The sequence below is a fragment of the Bipolaris sorokiniana genome, assembly GCF_000338995.1.
Source record: "Bipolaris sorokiniana ND90Pr unplaced genomic scaffold COCSAscaffold_9, whole genome shotgun sequence".
In the NCBI taxonomy this organism is placed as follows: domain Eukaryota; kingdom Fungi; phylum Ascomycota; class Dothideomycetes; order Pleosporales; family Pleosporaceae; genus Bipolaris; species Bipolaris sorokiniana.
This window is the reverse complement of record NW_006911903.1, coordinates 675,926-692,843: the sequence shown is the minus strand read 5'-3', so window position 1 is coordinate 692,843 and position 16,918 is coordinate 675,926. Positions and strand designations below refer to the sequence as shown.

Here is a 16,918-nt window from a genome sequence, read left to right as displayed (position 1 = left end):
TCTCTCTAGTCTCGCGTTCGAGGTTCTGGATGTTTCATTCTGCTGCTGGATGATCTTAGTTAACGCGGTAAGTAGGTCTTTGTTGGTGGCGGTGCTCTTCCTGGCTTGACGGATAGGTTGGCTGCTGTCGATCTGGATGGTATCGGAGTCGTCGGCTGATAGGTCTAGCTGTAGCGGTCGCCTGCGGTAGTGTTCGTTTTGCTCGGTGGTGTTCCTTGCGCGTCTCTTCAGTGGTGCTAGTAGCTCGGCTGGCAGGGATGTCGCTTCGCGGTCGCGGTCGCGTTCGGGGGTCGAGATGGCCATCTCTCTCACGCGTCCAGATCGCAAACTCATCCACACAACGGCGCAATCGGTCTTCCGTTGACGGTACAGTCGCTAGCCGCTTCTATGATTTGTACAGTCGCTTTAATTCAATGTGAGATACACTCGCTCCCTATCTCTCTATCGTACGAGAGTACACTCGCTTGCATAATCGGCTTCCCTAGTGGTGCACAGTGGGGTGAGAGATGTGTCATGTGATGGTAGGATGGAGGACAAGTCGAGACGCTGGAAGCCAGACCGACTTGGTTTCTATGGAGATGACGATCAGGCTACCAACCCTGTCCCTGCACGTGTTTTGCACTCCATATGACATACTATATACATATGTATGTCTCGTGTCACAGGGCTGCGCATTCTTGTAGCCCAAATGAAACCAGCCTCGGCTTTAACCAGTGTTCTTCAGTGCTTAAGCTCGTCGGTTGCAGGCACCACTGCTACATAGCTCATGACCAAAATTTTCATCATTTTTTTCTTTCTCTCCTGGTTGGCTTCTGCACGATGGCGCCACGAGCCAAGGGCAAAAAGGGTCCTCCTGCATCGCCAATCTTGGAAACAAGAGCCTTACCGATCGACTGCCATCCGATTGGCTGCTGAGGTCATGGTCCGAGCGTGCGTTCATTGGAAGCTTCTAAGACTTGAGCACCGAGGACATGTGCATTTGATGCAGAAATGGCAGTTCAAGGCTGATTATGGCTGAATTACCGTAAACTATCGAATGTTGGGGGCCTGTTGAGTCGTTTGGGCAGGCAGACGAGTGCTTTGAGGCTATCCTGGGCTGTCGAGGCCCCATGGAAGGCCGTGGAATGGGTTGGAATCTTCTCTCGCTCGGCGCTGCCGGTGTATTTGCAACTACTACTTTTAAGTCCACAGGCGGCCATCACCGTCTGCTTCCACGCAAATAATACACCCACTATCTCGAGCCACAACCCCGTGCTCGCCTGTTTCCGTTTTGCCTTTCTGTGGCGACGATTGGTAAGTGCTTTTCCTTCCCTTTGCCCCCCTGTTCCTGTCTTCACTGCCGCGCCGTCGTTCACAAGGCTGGCCTTGTGTCTACGTACGCCGCTGCGCACCATAACTCAATGGCCTGACGCTGACCATATAAAAGATTCCCCCGAACTTTACCACATACGCTCTACATCACTCACCTGTACCTGTTATACTGCCACTCAGTCCGACTTTTTTGCGACCCCACTAGCCCCTCTACATCACTGCACAGCCTGCAACCGCAACCATGGTGAAGGATACCAAGCTTTACGATACCCTCGGGGTAAGCATAGCCCTACCCTATACCCACAAAGGAACATAGCCTAACAGAACCAGGTGTCGCCAGACTGCTCCGAGGCACAACTCAAGTCAGCATACAAGAAGGGTGCCCTCAAGTGGCATCCCGATAAGAACGCACACAACCCCGAAGCTGCAGACAAATTCAAGGACCTCTCACACGCCTACGAAGTTCTCTCCGACCCCCAGAAGCGCCAAATATACGACCAGTATGGTGAGGAGGGTCTCGAACAAGGTGGCATGGGTGGTGGAGGTGGTATGGCTGCTGAGGACCTGTTCGCACAGTTCTTTGGCGGCGGCGGAGGCCCCTTTGGCGGCATGTTCGGCGGTGGCATGGGAGGAGGACGCGAACAAGGGCCCAAGAAGGCGCGCACAATCTCCCATGTCCACAAGGTATCACTCGAGGATGTCTACCGCGGTAAGGTCTCCAAGCTGGCGCTACAGAAGTCAGTCATCTGCCCCAAGTGCAACGGTGCCGGCGGCAAGGAAGGTGCTGTCAAGAAGTGCGCTGGCTGTGACGGTCGCGGTATGAAGCACATGATGAGGCAAATGGGTCCTATGATCCAGCGCTTCCAGACTGTATGCCCAGACTGCCAGGGAGAGGGAGAAATCATCCGCGACAAGGATCGATGCAAGCAGTGCAACGGCAAGAAGACGATTATCGAGCGCAAGGTCCTGCATGTCCATGTTGACCGTGGCGTTAAGAGCGGCCACAAGATCGAGTTCCGGGGCGAAGGCGACCAGCTGCCGGGCGTAGAGCCAGGAGACGTTGTTTTCGAAATTGAGCAAAAGCCCCACCCGCGCTTCCAACGCAAGGACGACGACCTTTTCTACCACGCCGAGATTGACCTGCTGACGGCGCTTGCTGGCGGCCAGATCCACATTGAGCACCTGGATGAGAGATGGTTAACCGTTGACATCATTCCTGGTGAGTGCATCAGCCCTGGCGAAGTCAAGGTAATCCGCGGCCAAGGTATGCCATCATACCGACACCACGACTTTGGCAACCTGTACATCCAATTCGACGTCAAGTTCCCCGAGCGCCTCAGCAACGAGGAAGGCGGGCCGATGAACCCTGAGCAGATCCGCGCTCTCGAATCGGTCCTACCACCACGCAAGGTTCCAGACGTGATGCCTCCGCCAGACGCAATGACCGAGGACTTTACCCTCGAGGACGTTGAGCAGGGCGGTGAGGGTGCACGTGCACGTGGCATGGGCGGCATGGAAGATGACGAAGACGAAATGCATCCCGGTGCTGAGCGCGTCCAGTGTGCATCACAGTAAAGATTTGCTGCACATACTTTTTCATTGCCTGCGAAGGGATAGACACAGTGGTATGAGATTACGAACACGACACCTATCATGGAAAGCAATGGTTTCAATTAAGAAAAAAACACACGCCGAGGAAAAACATGAGGATGGTGTGTGTATTTGTATCCCAGGGTTCGGCGTCGTGGGAGTCTTACTATTTTTTCTTGGTTTTGCCGTGTGTTTTTTATGATCTGATGAATGGATGCATTAGTGGTGGTTGTGGAGTGGAGTGGTGACGATGAGCCTGTTTTGCGTCGAGCGTGGAGACAGCGAGCGAGAGAGAAGATGGAGGAAGAAGCCCAGGATACCAACGCACGGTTCTTTTATGAGCTTTTTTTCTTCTTAGTACTTTCTCGTTTAATTTGGTTATATAGACCGATGGAATCAGCAATGTCGATTCTTGCTCTTCTTGTTCAACGAATTAGACTTGGGATGAAAGTGCCATGGCAGCCATGTACTTGTTTACAGACTAGACAGGCTGGAACGAATACCAAGGCCATCATCATATCATATCACAAGACACAGACGTATAATAATCATAAATGATTTTCATCCCTTTCTCACCCCATAATAACCAATACGACAAACCCCCTCACTCTCTATCCTCACTTGCCCCTCCCCCCAAACACACCCCAGCCAGCCAGCACCTCTCTCTCTCCCCAAAACATCCACTCTCCCTCCCCATACTTTGCCAATCCTTCTCTCCGTCCCCTCTCCCCCAGCTCCCCCCACCGCATCAGCAAATTCCCATCCAGCATGCCCCTAGCACCAGTCCCAGCATCCCACCCGCCATCCGGTGTATCGCTCGCACGGAAAGCACGGGGATTCAATCCCGCAGTTGCATCGAGCGTGTTGGACAGATATGCACTGAGATTGGATAGACGACGATACGTATCTTCGCTTAGCGGGGTGACGAGGGCCAACGTGCCGGATTGAGTCGTGCACAGGATTTGGTGGAGGGGTTGCGTGGCTTTGTCGTCGGGAGACGAAGTGTCCATTTCAAAGTCTCCGTTTTCGGTGTTATTTGCGCCGGCAAAATCGGAGGCTGAGGGCATTTTGAGGCGCGAGTGCACCACGTGTAATGTTGCAGGGAAGTGGCCGGTGTGGAAGGTGGATTTATGGAGGAGGCGGGATCCAGCTTCAGATTTTGGGTCTGCAGGGTAGATGTGGTTAGTAGGATGCGAAGAGGGGGTAGGGGGGTGTGGACGTACTATCTGGGTCGAATTGTAGGACTTGCAGGTTCATATCTGCGTCTGCGACGAGGAGGTGGAGTTGTTCTTCGAAGGGGATGAAGTCGACGGCTATGGCTTCAAGACTGTGTTTTGAGCGTGCGAAGAGAGACATTCTATATGGCTCTTCCTATGTAATGGTTAGCAACTGGCTTAGCCATCACTGCACAAAAGAATCTTACTGTGTATCCCGTAAACCACACACCACGATATGCGTCGCTCATAGCCAGCATACCTGTTCCAGGTAGGTTTTTCAGATCACTAACATAACACTGCATGTCCATAAAGGCAACAGGAAGAAGAGTGCCATCTTCCTTGAGACCTCGCACCATGCACTTTTGTCCTTGGGCCATGATCATGAATCCTTGTGTACCAAGTTCTGAGATTGCGGAGACGGCACCCTTAACTTCATCTTTCACAATGAGCTTGAGGCGCTTGTTGGTCTCTGGGCGGTCTGGTTCAGGAACTACGGTGATGACCTCGAATATGCGGATGCAGCCTTTGGTGGCAAGGTCTTCACCGTGGAGAATTGCAGTGCCCACTGCAATAAGATCCTTGCGCTGGTGTGTATTTTCGCTGACTTCAAGATTAAGCGTCTTGATACTGAGGACTACCTCTTGTGGATCGAGAACATGCGTATCGATAATAGCCCAAGTCTTCTCATCCAGTAACTGGATAATGCCACGTTCAATAGTTGGTTTGAAGCTCATGTCTTCCTTGGGGAGTTCGTAATGATAGGTTTCAGACGGATCAAGCTGGTATTCCTCTGGCTGTCCTGCGCCAATAATATACAGGCCCGAAGAATGGTAGGCGAGAGCATGGATTTCGGCATCCATTGGCATACGCCGTGTTGCCCAGCCCAAGTGACCGTAGTGCGTTTGTGGTGGTAGTTGAGAGATGCGGAGCGTATCGGTAGAATCTAGGTAGGCGAAACCACGCTGGCAGCTGGAAGTGTGAAAGGATGTTAGACTCTTTACTGGCTTTCCACTCAGGCCAATGACACGCGGCGCGCTTGACGACTCTTTGAAAATAAATGCCGGGGTAGTGCCTCGTTGGAAGACGGTACTGTAGCCACCAATGTCACTCAATGCCAAGAGAGTACTCTCAAATCCAGAATCTTCTGCACCACCGTCTTCAGTGTATCGTGGTATATGTTGCTGAGAAAGCTTGACCCATCGCAAGTTCTTGGTCCACAGATCAGCAGCTGAACGTGACGGAGAATGAAAAGCTTTATAGATGACGATATTATCACTCGATGTGCGGATAATTAGGTGTGGTGACTTGGTCGTTGCATCGCCCAGATCAGCAGCCAAGATCTCTGTAATGGTAGCTTTGATGGCGCTACGCTTGGGGACATAATCCATGCCTAGAACAGGTGGAAGGAAACTTAGAGCTTCAGCGACATAACATGGCTTCTCCATATCTGACACTGCGAATACACGAAGGCCTCCTTCGGGTGTGAGGAGAAAAGCAAAAACCTCTGTAAAGCTAGCCGACTTGAATAAACTCGCTGAAAGCCATTGTGAGTTGGACAGGCCAGTGGCTTCGACATCCTCCAGCTCGCCATCGCCAGTAGCTCTGAAGATCTTAACACTGGAGTCTTCGCGCAGAACTAGGAGGTATGGGTCCGCGAAGCTGGCATTGATGACGTTGAGCTCGTTGCCGCTTTCTTCATCCTCCATTGGCAGGATTTGATCCATGTTAAGTTCTAAGTGGTCGGTTAATTATTGCGCGGGATCTTTTGTACAGGAGCTGGAGCCTACCAGAGTCATAGGTACGAATCTCAGTCCGCATTACCTGCACAACCTTTGTGCCTGCTGCCAGTATGCCAACAAACAGCGTCGAGCCTTCTTCTCGTTCGAAATCACCCTTGTCGGTTTCAGTAAGTTCGTTGCCATTGACCTCGTACACGACAGTGCTCTCGGTTCCATCTTCGCCAGTCTTGGATACCACAAGATACTGGTCATAGTCTACATTGGTGGCCATGTTGGCCTCCATATCTTCACCAAAAGCAGCAGTGACATCTCCGGGCGCCTGTTTCCGGGCATGCACAGCCCAAGTGCCGCGTGCTGAAGGTAGCTGTCTTGTAGCTGCAGTGACGGGATGAAGCTCACGATTCAGGGCTGTTATCGCAGCAGCAGCCCCTCGCCCGGTCGAAAGCATTATCTCGCCCCTGTTCAATGACTCGGTGTCCTTTCCTGGGTGTAGGACGGCATTCTTGATGGGGGCTATACTTGGTAGTACGTCATGTATGCGGAATGTGTAGGTGCCCGGCGCAGTAGGCTCCGAAGCAGCAGCAGTGATTTTTTGGACTGCAGGGGCTGTATCGTTGTAAAGATCATCTTCCATGTCGTCCATATCCTCTTCATCAGACATGTCCTCGTCCGTGTCGATATTTGCGTTGGACTGCTTTCGTCGCAGATGGCTTGCCGTGCTAGTCCAGCCCAGCATGACCGAGTCTCCGTCCTCGCTCCCAACAAAGAGGCGCCCTCGTCCGAGGTTGCTGGTGCAGGAGGCGGCGGCTTTGATGAGGTGACCGCCATGGTCTGCTGCAACGGGGTGTACTGTCATGCCTGACACGGTGCGGCCGTCGAGTGTGAATGTCAGAACGAGGAGGCGCCCATTGTTGAGCACAATTAGCACATCACCCGCCTCGTGAGACAAAAGTTCAACACTGCAGCCCTCGAGGCGCAAAGCCATATCTGACTGGTCGCTGAGAGGGAAGGAAGTGCAGGTTTTGGCGAATTCATTCACAGCTACACCGCTTGTCTTGCCGCCCTGGTCGACATGTATAATCTCATTTGATCCCACTAGGAGAGCACCGCCAATGGGTGAAGGCAACGGAACCACTCTGGTGATGTCGTACGGCAGTCCGGAGACGGACAGGAGCGTAGTCGAGGCTTTTTGCTCGAGATCAAGCGTAAAGACAGAGTATGTGAGAATGTCTTTTCGGTGCGCGAGCAAGGACGGAGCCGTATCTCGAGAGGCGGCGACAATGCCAAACGTAGGTTCGCGGTACTCGTGCAGAAAGGCGAGGTGGACAGGGTGTGTAAGGGTGGGGTCGAGGTTTGTGAGCGGTAGGACAAAGGACGAGGTATAAGGCGTTGTGTGAGAGCCAGATGCAGCTTGTTGCTCAAGCTTGGACTCTTTGGGCCCATCAGCATCCGAGTCGTAGTCATCGTCGACGAGATCACGCTGGCGAAAGGGAAGAATGGCGAGGTTGTGGGAGCCAAACTTTAGGGCGGCACATCTGCTGCTGGGATCTGCCGTCAAGAAGTTGTACGTGTCTTTGAGATCAGCGGACCAAGGTGCAATGCCGGGCAAGTCTGGGTTCTCATAGTAGTGTATTGATATTGTATGGAGGTTGTACGACTCGGGATCCCACTCCACCAGGCTCAGCTTTGCATCCCGAAAAGCCACCAGCAGCGCCTCGCCCCTCGACTTTGTGCTGAGTGCCTTTACGCGCGCCAGCGACACGACTGTGCCGGCGAGGGGGAACTCGCCGACCAGCACCAGCTTGGCGGTGCTCTCAGTGCGCTGCAAGGGCACATCGGCCGCCTCAGTGTCCAGATTGGCGGCTGCATTCTCCGCCTCGTCTCCTCCGCCCGGTGTGACCTCAGTCGTGGTTGACTTGAGCTCAAAGACCTGCAGCAATGAGTTCTTTGCGACGACCAGGTTGTTTGCCCTGGCGTGCAGCAGCGGGAGGTGGAGGGCATGGCTAACAGCCGTAGGCGGGGCTATTTCCGTGTAGCACTGCATGGCGATGGCTCCGCTCAGAGCAGTTTGGGGGGGTGGGGTGAAGGTGAGCGGAGCTGGAGGGGACCGCGCCCGCGATGCTTTGTCTTGGTGTTGAGTCGCGTCGTGGAGAGAGAAGTGTGGGTATGCGTGCATGGACATAGGCCCGATGGGGCTAACGCGTCTGCTAGGCTGCATGCATCATCCCCGCTCTGCGACGCGACAGGGACGTCATGCTGCTGCCGCTGGTTTGTTACAGCACCATGTACCACCACTGTTAGCGGCGCACGTCAAACGACCAGGAAACGGGAAAAAACACCAAAAAGACGGCCTGCGACCTGCCTTCGCTTGTCTTTTCTGCATCGCTTTTCCTAATTTCATTTCCGCGACATCCACCATGGCTCTCATCCAGACGAGCCTCATCTGGGTGGCCTACGCCGTCGCCGTGGGCCTCCTCTTCCTCATCGCGTCCACCTTCGTCTACGTCTACCAGAAGCCGCGCGATCGCGCTGCCGCTGTCACCATTGTCTGCATCTTCACCACGCTTGCCCTGCTAGCCACGGTCCTGCTGATCCCCGTTGACGTCGCTCTCGTCTCGTCCACATCCCGCTCTAGCCTAGGCCGCAAGAAGGACTGGGCCACACCAGACAAGGTCGACAGTATTCTCTACACCCTGCGCATTGTCTACTACTCGCTCTACTCGCTTGACGCTATTCTCTGCCTGCTTGTCATTCCCTTTACCTACTTCTGGTATGAGGAATACGACGAGGATGCCGCCGAGCACGGAGAGCAGACGGCCGGCCAGCGCATTGGTGGCGCCATCAAGTGGACGCTTGGTTTCCTTGTCTTCGTCGTCGCCATCTTCCTCGTAGGCTTCTTCGTGCCTTTTGCAAAGCAGGCCAAGGACGACAAGCGTCTTGATCTCGACTACTTCAAGCATCTGCTGTCTGAGAACCGTAAGCATAGCCAAGGCGCACTTCAGACTTCAGACACACAAGCTAACAGCCCTCCAGATGGCGAGCGTGCTCTATCCTTTGCCCTCGGTCTACTCATCACAGTCGGAACCGTGCTCTATGTCCTCTACACCGGCGCTGGTATGGCGCTACTGCCTGTTGCCATGATCAAGTCGGCACCTTCCATCTCGGCCCCCACCCTTGCCGCGAACACTGCCTCTCAACTCGAGTCCAACCGTGAGCGCCAGAGGCAGCTTGAAGGCCGCAGCCAAGGCCGTGAGGGCGGATTGGATAGCAGGGACAGGCGCGAGCTTGAGGCCCTTGTTCGCGAGGAGCGCACTCTGATCCGCCGCGAACGCCTGGCGGCCGAGTCCAGTGGTGAGGACCGCCATTGGATTGTCAAGGCCTGGATCAGGACAGAGGCCTTTTTCCGCCCGCTGAAGCTCCTCGGAGGCCTCATCCTCCTCGTATTTGCCCTTGTCATTTTCGCTAGTATGCTCATTACTGGCATTGACAAGGCCAAGAACTCCATCTGCGGTGCTCACTGCGGATACATCCTCGGCCACATCAACATCTTCCAACCTCTCAACTGGATCCTTGTCAAGTCTTCCAAGGTCTTCCCTATCGACTATGTTCTGTTCTTGCTCCTTGTCCTCTTCTTTTTCTCCGCCTCTGTTGTTGGAATCGCTACGGTCGGCATCCGCTTCCTCTGGATTACCATTTTCAAGATTCGCAAGGGCCACACTTCACCTCAGGCCCTCCTCATGGCCACTGTGCTCCTTACACTAATTGTTCTCGCCATCAACTACTCCGTCGCCATGGTCGTTGCTCCTCAGTACGCCACTTGGGGCCCACAAACCTACTGCGACATGAAGACCAATAGCCTTGACGAGCAACCTGACTGCGCCGAGCACAAGGACCTCATCAAGCCCTGCAGCGAACTTGCTACCAATCCCTCGGCCCAGCAGGTCTGCACACCCTCTGTTCTCAGCACCTTTATCAACCGTATCACAATCAATTTCCCCTTCTTCGGAGTCGTTCTCTTCTGGGCTCAATTCGCCTTCTTGGGCATCTACCTCATTGTCTTCGTCACCACGCTGTTCAGGGCACCCACCCTCGACCAGGAGCAAATCGATCGCGACCTCGAGGAAGAAGAGGAAGAGGGTCTGCTTGCAAGCACTGGCCGCAGGTTCGGCGCTGCATGGGGCGATGCAACTGGTCGTACCAGCAAACCTACGACTGCGTATGGCGCTACCAGCGCAAGGAATGAGGGAGATTAGTTCGCTGTGTGAATTCTCTCCGGTATGCCCTGAGTAGGCGGTAAATTGTTTTCCCTTTTTTTTTTGCCTTGTATTTTAGTATGGTGCTGGAGGATACATGTTCCCTTCCCCCCCTTGTGTATCTGTTATCCTAGTTCCTACTCGCTTGTATTTTTCGAATTCTACCGTTTTCCCTCTTAGCCACTGATTAGCATTCCCGCAAGTCAAATGAAAATAAGTTCCTAGCAAAGCAAAGGTTTAGGGAAACTACGTAAGTCTGAAAATTTCAATCAATTGAGAAATTTTCGATCTATGAATTCTCTATTTACATTGTAAAATCATTTATCTGCGACATGTCTCATTATCCCTTGCAACATCATTTCTACATCGTCTATACAGATCCACGTCCGCTAGCTCTGAACCCATCCCCGAAGAAGAGGAAAGAGATCCAGATGTTTCTCTTCGATTACATCGAACAATATTGGGTCGATTTTTTAATTGGTATACTCGGTAGGCGCGAACAACAGCATATTGATTTCGACAGAGTGTCTTTGCACATCCATGTTCTTCTGGGGGGCGTTGGGCTGAAGTATCGAGAAAGCGGAGTTTGGGACGCTGGATATACGAGGCCCGGATCGTGGAGTATCCGTATCCGTAGTTTGTATCGGCTGAGATAAAATTCCCGGTGGCTTCCCCGGCTGCGGGATGGAATGACCTGAAGGCGGAAAATGGTCACCCCTCATCTCCATCGTCCATGATCTCGTCCTCGTCGTCCTCGTCGTCTTCGTCGACTTCCTCCTCCTCCTCCTCCTCCTCTTCTTCTTCTTCTTCTTCTTCAATCCCCCGTCCCAAAACCCACGCCTCCCGATCCCTCCCCCTACTCTTGAAAAATAACACAACCCCACTCTCCATCGCGCGCTTGGCCGCGTCGCTCAGGCGTTGTGAAGTACGGACTTGGCATTTACGTATATATTGGAAATACATCGATACCTCCAAATTTCCCGCTCCTATAGCATTCCGCAGCGAAGTCACAAGCGCGACATGCACCGCCGCCTCATCCGCCTCCGTCTCCCTCACAATCGTGCTAAACGCCTCCAACCGCGGTGGCAGCAGCGCTAAGAACTCCGTCTCATCCGCGTAGTCGACATCCACGAATGTGTCGAGAGGACAAGCCACACTGTGCAAACTATCAAACTCGCTGAACGAGCCCAGGACGCCGACGCCGTGGCCCTCGGGATAAATCGTCTCGATGATCTCGGTGTCCGAAGCGTCGGAGACCGAAAGCCGCTCGAGGCAGGCGCGGTGGTGGCGTAGTGCGGTGCCTAGTGAGCTCCAGGAGTGCTCGGGGAAGATGGATAACGGGTTTGAGTCTGCGGCGAAGGGCTCCCAGGGGGCGGTGTGGAAGTTGTATTCGAAATGCTCGAGGGAGCGTATGGAGGTTATGAGGTGGGATAAGGCGGTGATATCGAGCATTGCGCGGTGTAAGAAGAGTTCTTTGATGGAGCTTGTGAAAGGCTGTATAGGCCAGGATTTGAAGGGTGTGGTTTGGTGGAAGCCATCTAGTTGGAGGTGCAAGAGAGAGGGGAGGCGGAAGAGGCTAGATAGGGATTCGATTGGGAAATCCCTCGATGCCAAGCGCCTGGCTTTGATGCAGAGATGTGTCAGTTTGGAGAATTGGTTGCGGGGCTCGAGTGATGAAGCAATAGCTTCGTTGAATAGTCTTAGCCAACCCGCTGTAGTAACCCTTGCACTCGTTGCTTCTTCGTCGTCGATTTTGGTAAGATCAACCCCCAACGTCATCCAGCGAATGTTGTGTCCGTTTTCGAGGACACGGAGAAAAACTTCTCTCTCTGATTCTTTGCCTTCAGCATCTGTGAAAGCGTATACCAAACTCTGCACATTTCTAGTCAGTGCGGGCCAGCGGGAAATCGCATGTGCGTCCTCGTGATGCGGTCGGATACCCCCTACAGTTCCATACAACAACTCTTGAGCAATCCGTTTGCAGCGTCTGTCTACACGACAAAGTCTCGCCAAATCATCTTTCTGATCCCTCAAGTGCTGGAGGATGCAGAGAAGCAGCTCTTCTGGTATGCTACCAAGGCTAACTTGCGGTTCCCTCGATATAGCACCTTCTTCCGAACTTCTGATGGGTCCGGGGCTGGTTTCTGTGGCCGCTAAAATAGATAGTGCGAACTCCAACGGGATCTTTTTGCTCGATGCAGCAGACTTGCCCGTCTGCAACTCGCCAGCTGTATGAGTCCTTTTCATTGGGAAACAGGGAAGCTCTCCAAGTTCGTATGTTGTAAAGGGAAAAACCCCTTGTATATAAAATCAAAGTCCACTGGTGTTTCAGTTGCGGAAGCTGTGGTGGAACCGAGTATAAAAACCATGTTGTTGCGAATCCCAGGCATGGGAATTTTAGGCTGACGACGTTGCCTCACCGTTCCGATTGGCTCCTTCACGGGGAAACCCATTGGCGCCCAGCTGGCTGGTCAGGCATCCCCCTGGTGTCAGTCGGCCAGTAAGTCGTGTGAAAGTGACCGAATACAGTTTTCTTTTATTGTGTGAGCAGCCGTATTGCGTTATTGATGAGCTCCAACGGTGGAGCTGATTTCGGTATCCCGTTGGCTAACATTCGTATCTGATGTTCTGAAAACGTCTCGTGAAGTGAACGTGTTGTTGATTGCGTGAAAGCCGAAGGGGATACGGTCTTGCGACTCACCGCCGACCAGCGCGTGTGAATACATGCTGCGTAGGCGAGAGAAGTGGATGGATGCGCATGAGGTATAGAGCGTCTGCCAAAAGCGTGAGTTAGGTTAGTAGATATGAGGTGAAAGAGCTCGGGCGTGTGACTGGCAGCCAGTGGTAGCAAACAAATGCGGAGAGATCCGGAAGCAAACCTTTGACAACTAGATGGCAGTTTGCTACTCCCACAAACAACGTCTGTTTGTACCCGACAGCCGGTGGGAAAAGCGCCACACTTGCTGCTTCTATTGACATGTACATGCGTGCGAATGGTGAGATGCTCACGTGCCGTGCTTGAGCCGTGGTTGTGCCAAGTGTCAGCACGGCAATGCGGAATACATCCGGCAGTCTTGTCTTGATGGATGTCATATCCTTATTTTGTCTTCTCCGTCGATGTTACTGTTCTGCTTTCATCTCCTTTTCGAGGTTCTACGGACGTTCAAGTTTCTCTAGTATGTACGTACAGGTACATTACCATTTGCACGAGATCGTGTCGACTAAAATACGTACCGCCCTGAACGCCGCGACACTAAAACACACTCGCCCTTCTCGAACGACTCTAGAAAAAGATGGTCTCTGTATAAATGCGCAAGCCTCTCGACAAACACTTGGGTACTTCCTTTATTGACGTAATATACAGGCCGTGGGAGCGTCTGCGAGCGCATGCCAATGCTCAATGCCGAGAGACTGCAGCTCGCACATTCCAGTTTTGTATCTTCACTCCATCGTGTTATCTCCCATTAACCTGGTTTCGGCCGCTCTCATCCCAGCACCTCGCAATAACCTTAATGCCAAGCGACTAGAACAAAATCTTGGACAGCGGGCTAATGCGACGTTCTCAAGTCAGATGTGCCAAACTTCCGAGAGTCCGAAGCTCCAAGCCAGCGCGCGCGCACTACACAGAACATCTGGGGTAGTATGTGTAATCACCTTCCCCAAAGGTGCTCTTTCCCCTATGGTGCTCACAGCTGGCGTTGCTCGTAATACTAGCCAAGGCCGAATTGCAGGCCGAACCCAGATCGACTTTGTGCCGGGCAGTCCAGCAAACGCGCTCCGAGTGAGATTCGGGTTCGCCATAAGAAGTACCCAAGTTATTTTTCTGCTTGGCGGAAGTCCATCCAGTTAGAACCTCCACGAATCACCTTCTGCAAACAGTTAGTATCGCTTTTGGACGGCTACATCACCGTGGATCAGTAGGACCATAAAAGAACCCCTGCTATATCGTTACCGGATAACAGTCACGTGATCGTTTCCCACCTTCCGCATGCAGCATGATTGCCAAATTATGCCCAGACTGACATCAATTTACCAAGACATTAACGTACTATGGCGGCTGAATTGTGGCAATGCGGTGGGCGCGCTCATAGGAGCATTGCAGAGTTATCTATGGGCACCAGGCTTTTATATATACCCATAGAGTCCTATGTAGAAAACTTGCTCATTCCAGCTCAATTGCACTCCACGCACGCAAAGTAGCCAATATGAAGTTCTCAGTTGCTGCACTAGCGCTTCCTGTTGCGGTCCAGGCTGCTTTCTTCTCCAAGTCGGAGTATGCCTCCGGACAGGTTCATCAGAAGTTGATGAAGCTGAAGAGCGTATGTTTATCTGCGGACTACCTTTTTTTTCGTTGTTTTCGGTCTTCTAACTTGTGTCAAAGGATCAATGGGAGCGTGATGTGGCAGAGGGCAAGCAAGATCCCACTCAGTGGGACTCTTTCTCTACCTTGAAGAAGGGAGCATGGGCACCTGGAAAGAACGACAACCGCATCCCTTGCAAGGATGGCCTCGCCATCGCTGAGCCAGGAAATGCAAACCAGACTTACCGCTGCAAGAACGTTAGTAGTACACTGAAAATCGAACAACCCAGTAATGTTTGTACTAACAAGAGACTAGATGGACCTCTACGACTTCATCAGCCACGCCGACATGGGTGGTCCCGAAGGCCGAGGATCCTCCTCCTGGGGCTGGACTGCCGCCAACGGCCGCGAGTTTGGTATCGTCGGCCAGTTCTCTGGCGCCGCCTTTGTCGAGGTCCTTAAGAATGGTCAGATGGTGTACCTTGGCCGTCTCCCCGCGCAGAGCGAGGGTTCGCGATGGCGCGAAATCCGTGTTCTGAACGATTGGGTCATTATTGGCTCCGAGGCCGTCGGTCACAATGTTCAGAGTAAGTTCAATTGCTTCATTTCTTACAAGAATCATTGCTAACACGCGACACAGTCTTCGACATGAAGAAGCTTCTAACCGTGAACCCGGCCTCCCCCAAGACCTTCGACCCCAAAACCGACCTCGTCGGCCTCTTCTCCGACCTCCCCATCGGCCGCACGCACAACGTCGTCGTAGACTGGGACCACGACTCCATCCTCGCCGTCGGCGCCCAGCCCCGCAACGAGACCTGCAAGTCCGGCCTCAAGTACATCGACCTCTCCAACCCCAGCAAGCCCACCTCTCCTGGCTGCGCAAGCAGCGACGGCTATGTGCACGATGCTCAGTGCGTGAAGTACAACGGCCCGGACCGCAGTTTCCGCGGCCGCAATATCTGCATAGGCTACAACGAGGACACGATTACCGTGTATGATTCGACGTTCAAGAATGGAAACCCAGCCTCGGAGATCCTATCCACGCTCTCGTACCCCGGTGCGACCTACTGCCACCAGGGCTGGTGGACCGAGAGCAACTGGCACCAGTACGTGCTCCTGAACGACGAGCTCGACGAAGTCGAAGCCGCAGGTCCTGCTGCTTCGGGCCGCCCGATTACCCACATTATCGACTTGACGGATCTGCGCAATCCCAAGGCGACTGGAACGTTCTTTGCGACTGATCACAAGGCTATCGATCACAACCTTTACATTGTGGATGGCCTTGCGTACCAGAGTAACTACGGCGCGGGTCTCTGGGTTCACGACGTCAAGTCTGTGAGCAAGGATCCTACCGGCAAGGGCGTTACCGTCGAGGGCTTCTTTGACATCTACCCTGAGGATGATGCTGCCGGTGGTATCGTCGAGTTCGTGGGTACTTGGTCGCACTTTTTGTTCCCTTCGGGATACGTGCTCATTAGTAAGTTTTATCCTCGACTCAAAGATATGCAGTGGAGAAAGAATGTAAATGCTGACTTTGAAACTTTGCAGATACCATTGAGCGCGGCGCTTTCACCGTCAAGCTGAACAAGGGCCGTGGTGCCAGGCGCGGTCGCGGACACGGCGGCAAGTCCCGATAAACTACTTACTTGATGAGTGGGATCGAGCGCAGCCAGCTCTCTTTTCCTTGATGAAAAGTCGCAGACTTGACGATATGACAAGCGTGTTTTCATCCTTTTTTTCACATTTCTCCTGTATATACATATACCCTGTTCCAAAAACATGAATATCCCCGACCCCTCCTTTCTCTGGAACTCGCCCTCTGCTCCAAGTCAAAAAGTCAACGTGACCAACGAGTAAGATGCTGCCACGCCGAACTACCTAGTGATCAGCATAAAAATCTGCCTGCAGCGGGAAACTCGCAGTTGCATGTAGATCTAAGACTCCCCCCCCCCCTCTTTTTTTGCCGAAACAAGGCTAGGTCAGTATAGCGTTTCTGGGATGCGCAGACTACTACATATCCATTGCCTAGTGCGGTAACGACGCGAAAAGGAAAAAAAAATATTAGACTTTTGTGTAGCGTGTATACTTTGCGCCCCTTCTCGTGCAGGGAAAAAAAAGTATGTGTTGTACAAACACAAACGTAGACTGCGTTTGCAGCCGGTATCGGGCTTACATTTTGCCTGCATGGTTTATTTTCTTAGGGACAGAAATGGTTGTTGTCATGGGGGGATGGTGGTAAGGTACGTGTGCCTCTCTTTTATCGCCTCCGGCCATTCCGATTGGGGAATTTCCTGTTTTCGAATGGTATGTACATGTATGTGTAAGCTGCCAGGGCAGATGTTCCCCGGCCTAAGTTTGCCGAGTGTGGTAACGACCATAATAAAGCCAGAAAAGCGTGTGTCTACTAACACGACTGTTATGATAAGAGCAAATCCCGATCAACACAATCACCAATAGTCCAAACATGGCTTTATGTTTAATTCATGTAATTTCTTTCCGCATGCAGCT

General features: G+C 52.8%; 6 protein-coding genes across 6 annotated transcripts; 4 read left to right on the top strand and 2 right to left on the bottom strand.

Annotated features, from left to right (window-relative positions):
* The first annotated feature begins 1,219 nt into the window (after positions 1-1,219).
* COCSADRAFT_335927 (uncharacterized protein) lies at positions 1,220-2,999 on the top strand. The gene is made up of 3 exons (XM_007703062.1): positions 1,220-1,293; positions 1,427-1,588; positions 1,642-2,999. Exons 2-3 carry the CDS (start codon positions 1,553-1,555, stop codon positions 2,884-2,886), a joined length of 1,281 nt encoding a protein of 426 aa, XP_007701252.1. The 5' UTR covers positions 1,220-1,293; positions 1,427-1,552; the 3' UTR covers positions 2,887-2,999.
* A 519-nt stretch (positions 3,000-3,518) lies between these two features.
* COCSADRAFT_92785 (uncharacterized protein) lies at positions 3,519-7,901 on the bottom strand (the record flags this gene model as incomplete). The annotated part of the gene is made up of 4 exons (XM_007703061.1): positions 3,519-4,066; positions 4,125-4,272; positions 4,325-5,850; positions 5,906-7,901. The coding sequence occupies 4 exons, from the start codon at positions 7,899-7,901 to the stop codon at positions 3,519-3,521; spliced, it is 4,218 nt and encodes a 1,405-aa protein (XP_007701251.1).
* A 373-nt stretch (positions 7,902-8,274) lies between these two features.
* COCSADRAFT_93307 (uncharacterized protein) lies at positions 8,275-10,110 on the top strand (the record flags this gene model as incomplete). Its single annotated transcript, XM_007703060.1, has 2 exons — positions 8,275-8,833; positions 8,891-10,110. The coding sequence occupies 2 exons, from the start codon at positions 8,275-8,277 to the stop codon at positions 10,108-10,110; spliced, it is 1,779 nt and encodes a 592-aa protein (XP_007701250.1).
* A 711-nt stretch (positions 10,111-10,821) lies between these two features.
* Positions 10,822-12,357, bottom strand: COCSADRAFT_37842 (uncharacterized protein; the record flags this gene model as incomplete). The annotated part of the gene is made up of 1 exon (XM_007702821.1): positions 10,822-12,357. The coding sequence occupies one exon, from the start codon at positions 12,355-12,357 to the stop codon at positions 10,822-10,824; it is 1,536 nt and encodes a 511-aa protein (XP_007701011.1).
* Positions 12,358-13,080: 723 nt separating this feature from the next.
* Positions 13,081-14,199, top strand: COCSADRAFT_37841 (uncharacterized protein). The gene has a single exon (XM_007702820.1). The coding sequence runs from the start codon at positions 13,511-13,513 to the stop codon at positions 13,958-13,960; it is 450 nt and encodes a 149-aa protein (XP_007701010.1). The 5' UTR covers positions 13,081-13,510; the 3' UTR covers positions 13,961-14,199.
* Positions 14,200-14,227: 28 nt separating this feature from the next.
* On the top strand, positions 14,228-16,219 carry COCSADRAFT_144938 (uncharacterized protein). Its single transcript, XM_007703059.1, has 5 exons — positions 14,228-14,429; positions 14,492-14,668; positions 14,727-14,997; positions 15,051-15,887; positions 15,959-16,219. Exons 1-5 carry the CDS (start codon positions 14,316-14,318, stop codon positions 16,045-16,047), a joined length of 1,488 nt encoding a protein of 495 aa, XP_007701249.1. The 5' UTR covers positions 14,228-14,315; the 3' UTR covers positions 16,048-16,219.
* The last annotated feature ends 699 nt before the right edge of the window (positions 16,220-16,918 follow it).

What these genes read in the sequence shown, in the direction of transcription:
- COCSADRAFT_37841 (XM_007702820.1), top strand. Translation starts at nt 13,511, where the DNA reads ATGCCGAGAGACTGCAGCTCGCACATTCCAGTTTTGTATCTTCACTCC.
- COCSADRAFT_144938 (XM_007703059.1), top strand. Translation starts at nt 14,316, where the DNA reads ATGAAGTTCTCAGTTGCTGCACTAGCGCTTCCTGTTGCGGTCCAGGCT. An exon ending in AGACTTACCGCTGCAAGAAC is followed by an intron (nt 14,669 to 14,726) that starts GTTAGTAGTACA and finishes ACAAGAGACTAG; the next exon opens with ATGGACCTCTACGACTTCAT. An exon ending in TTCGGGATACGTGCTCATTA is followed by an intron (nt 15,888 to 15,958) that starts GTAAGTTTTATC and finishes GAAACTTTGCAG; the next exon opens with ATACCATTGAGCGCGGCGCT.
- COCSADRAFT_335927 (XM_007703062.1), top strand. Translation starts at nt 1,553, where the DNA reads ATGGTGAAGGATACCAAGCTTTACGATACCCTCGGG. An exon ending in AGCTTTACGATACCCTCGGG is followed by an intron (nt 1,589 to 1,641) that starts GTAAGCATAGCC and finishes TAACAGAACCAG; the next exon opens with GTGTCGCCAGACTGCTCCGA.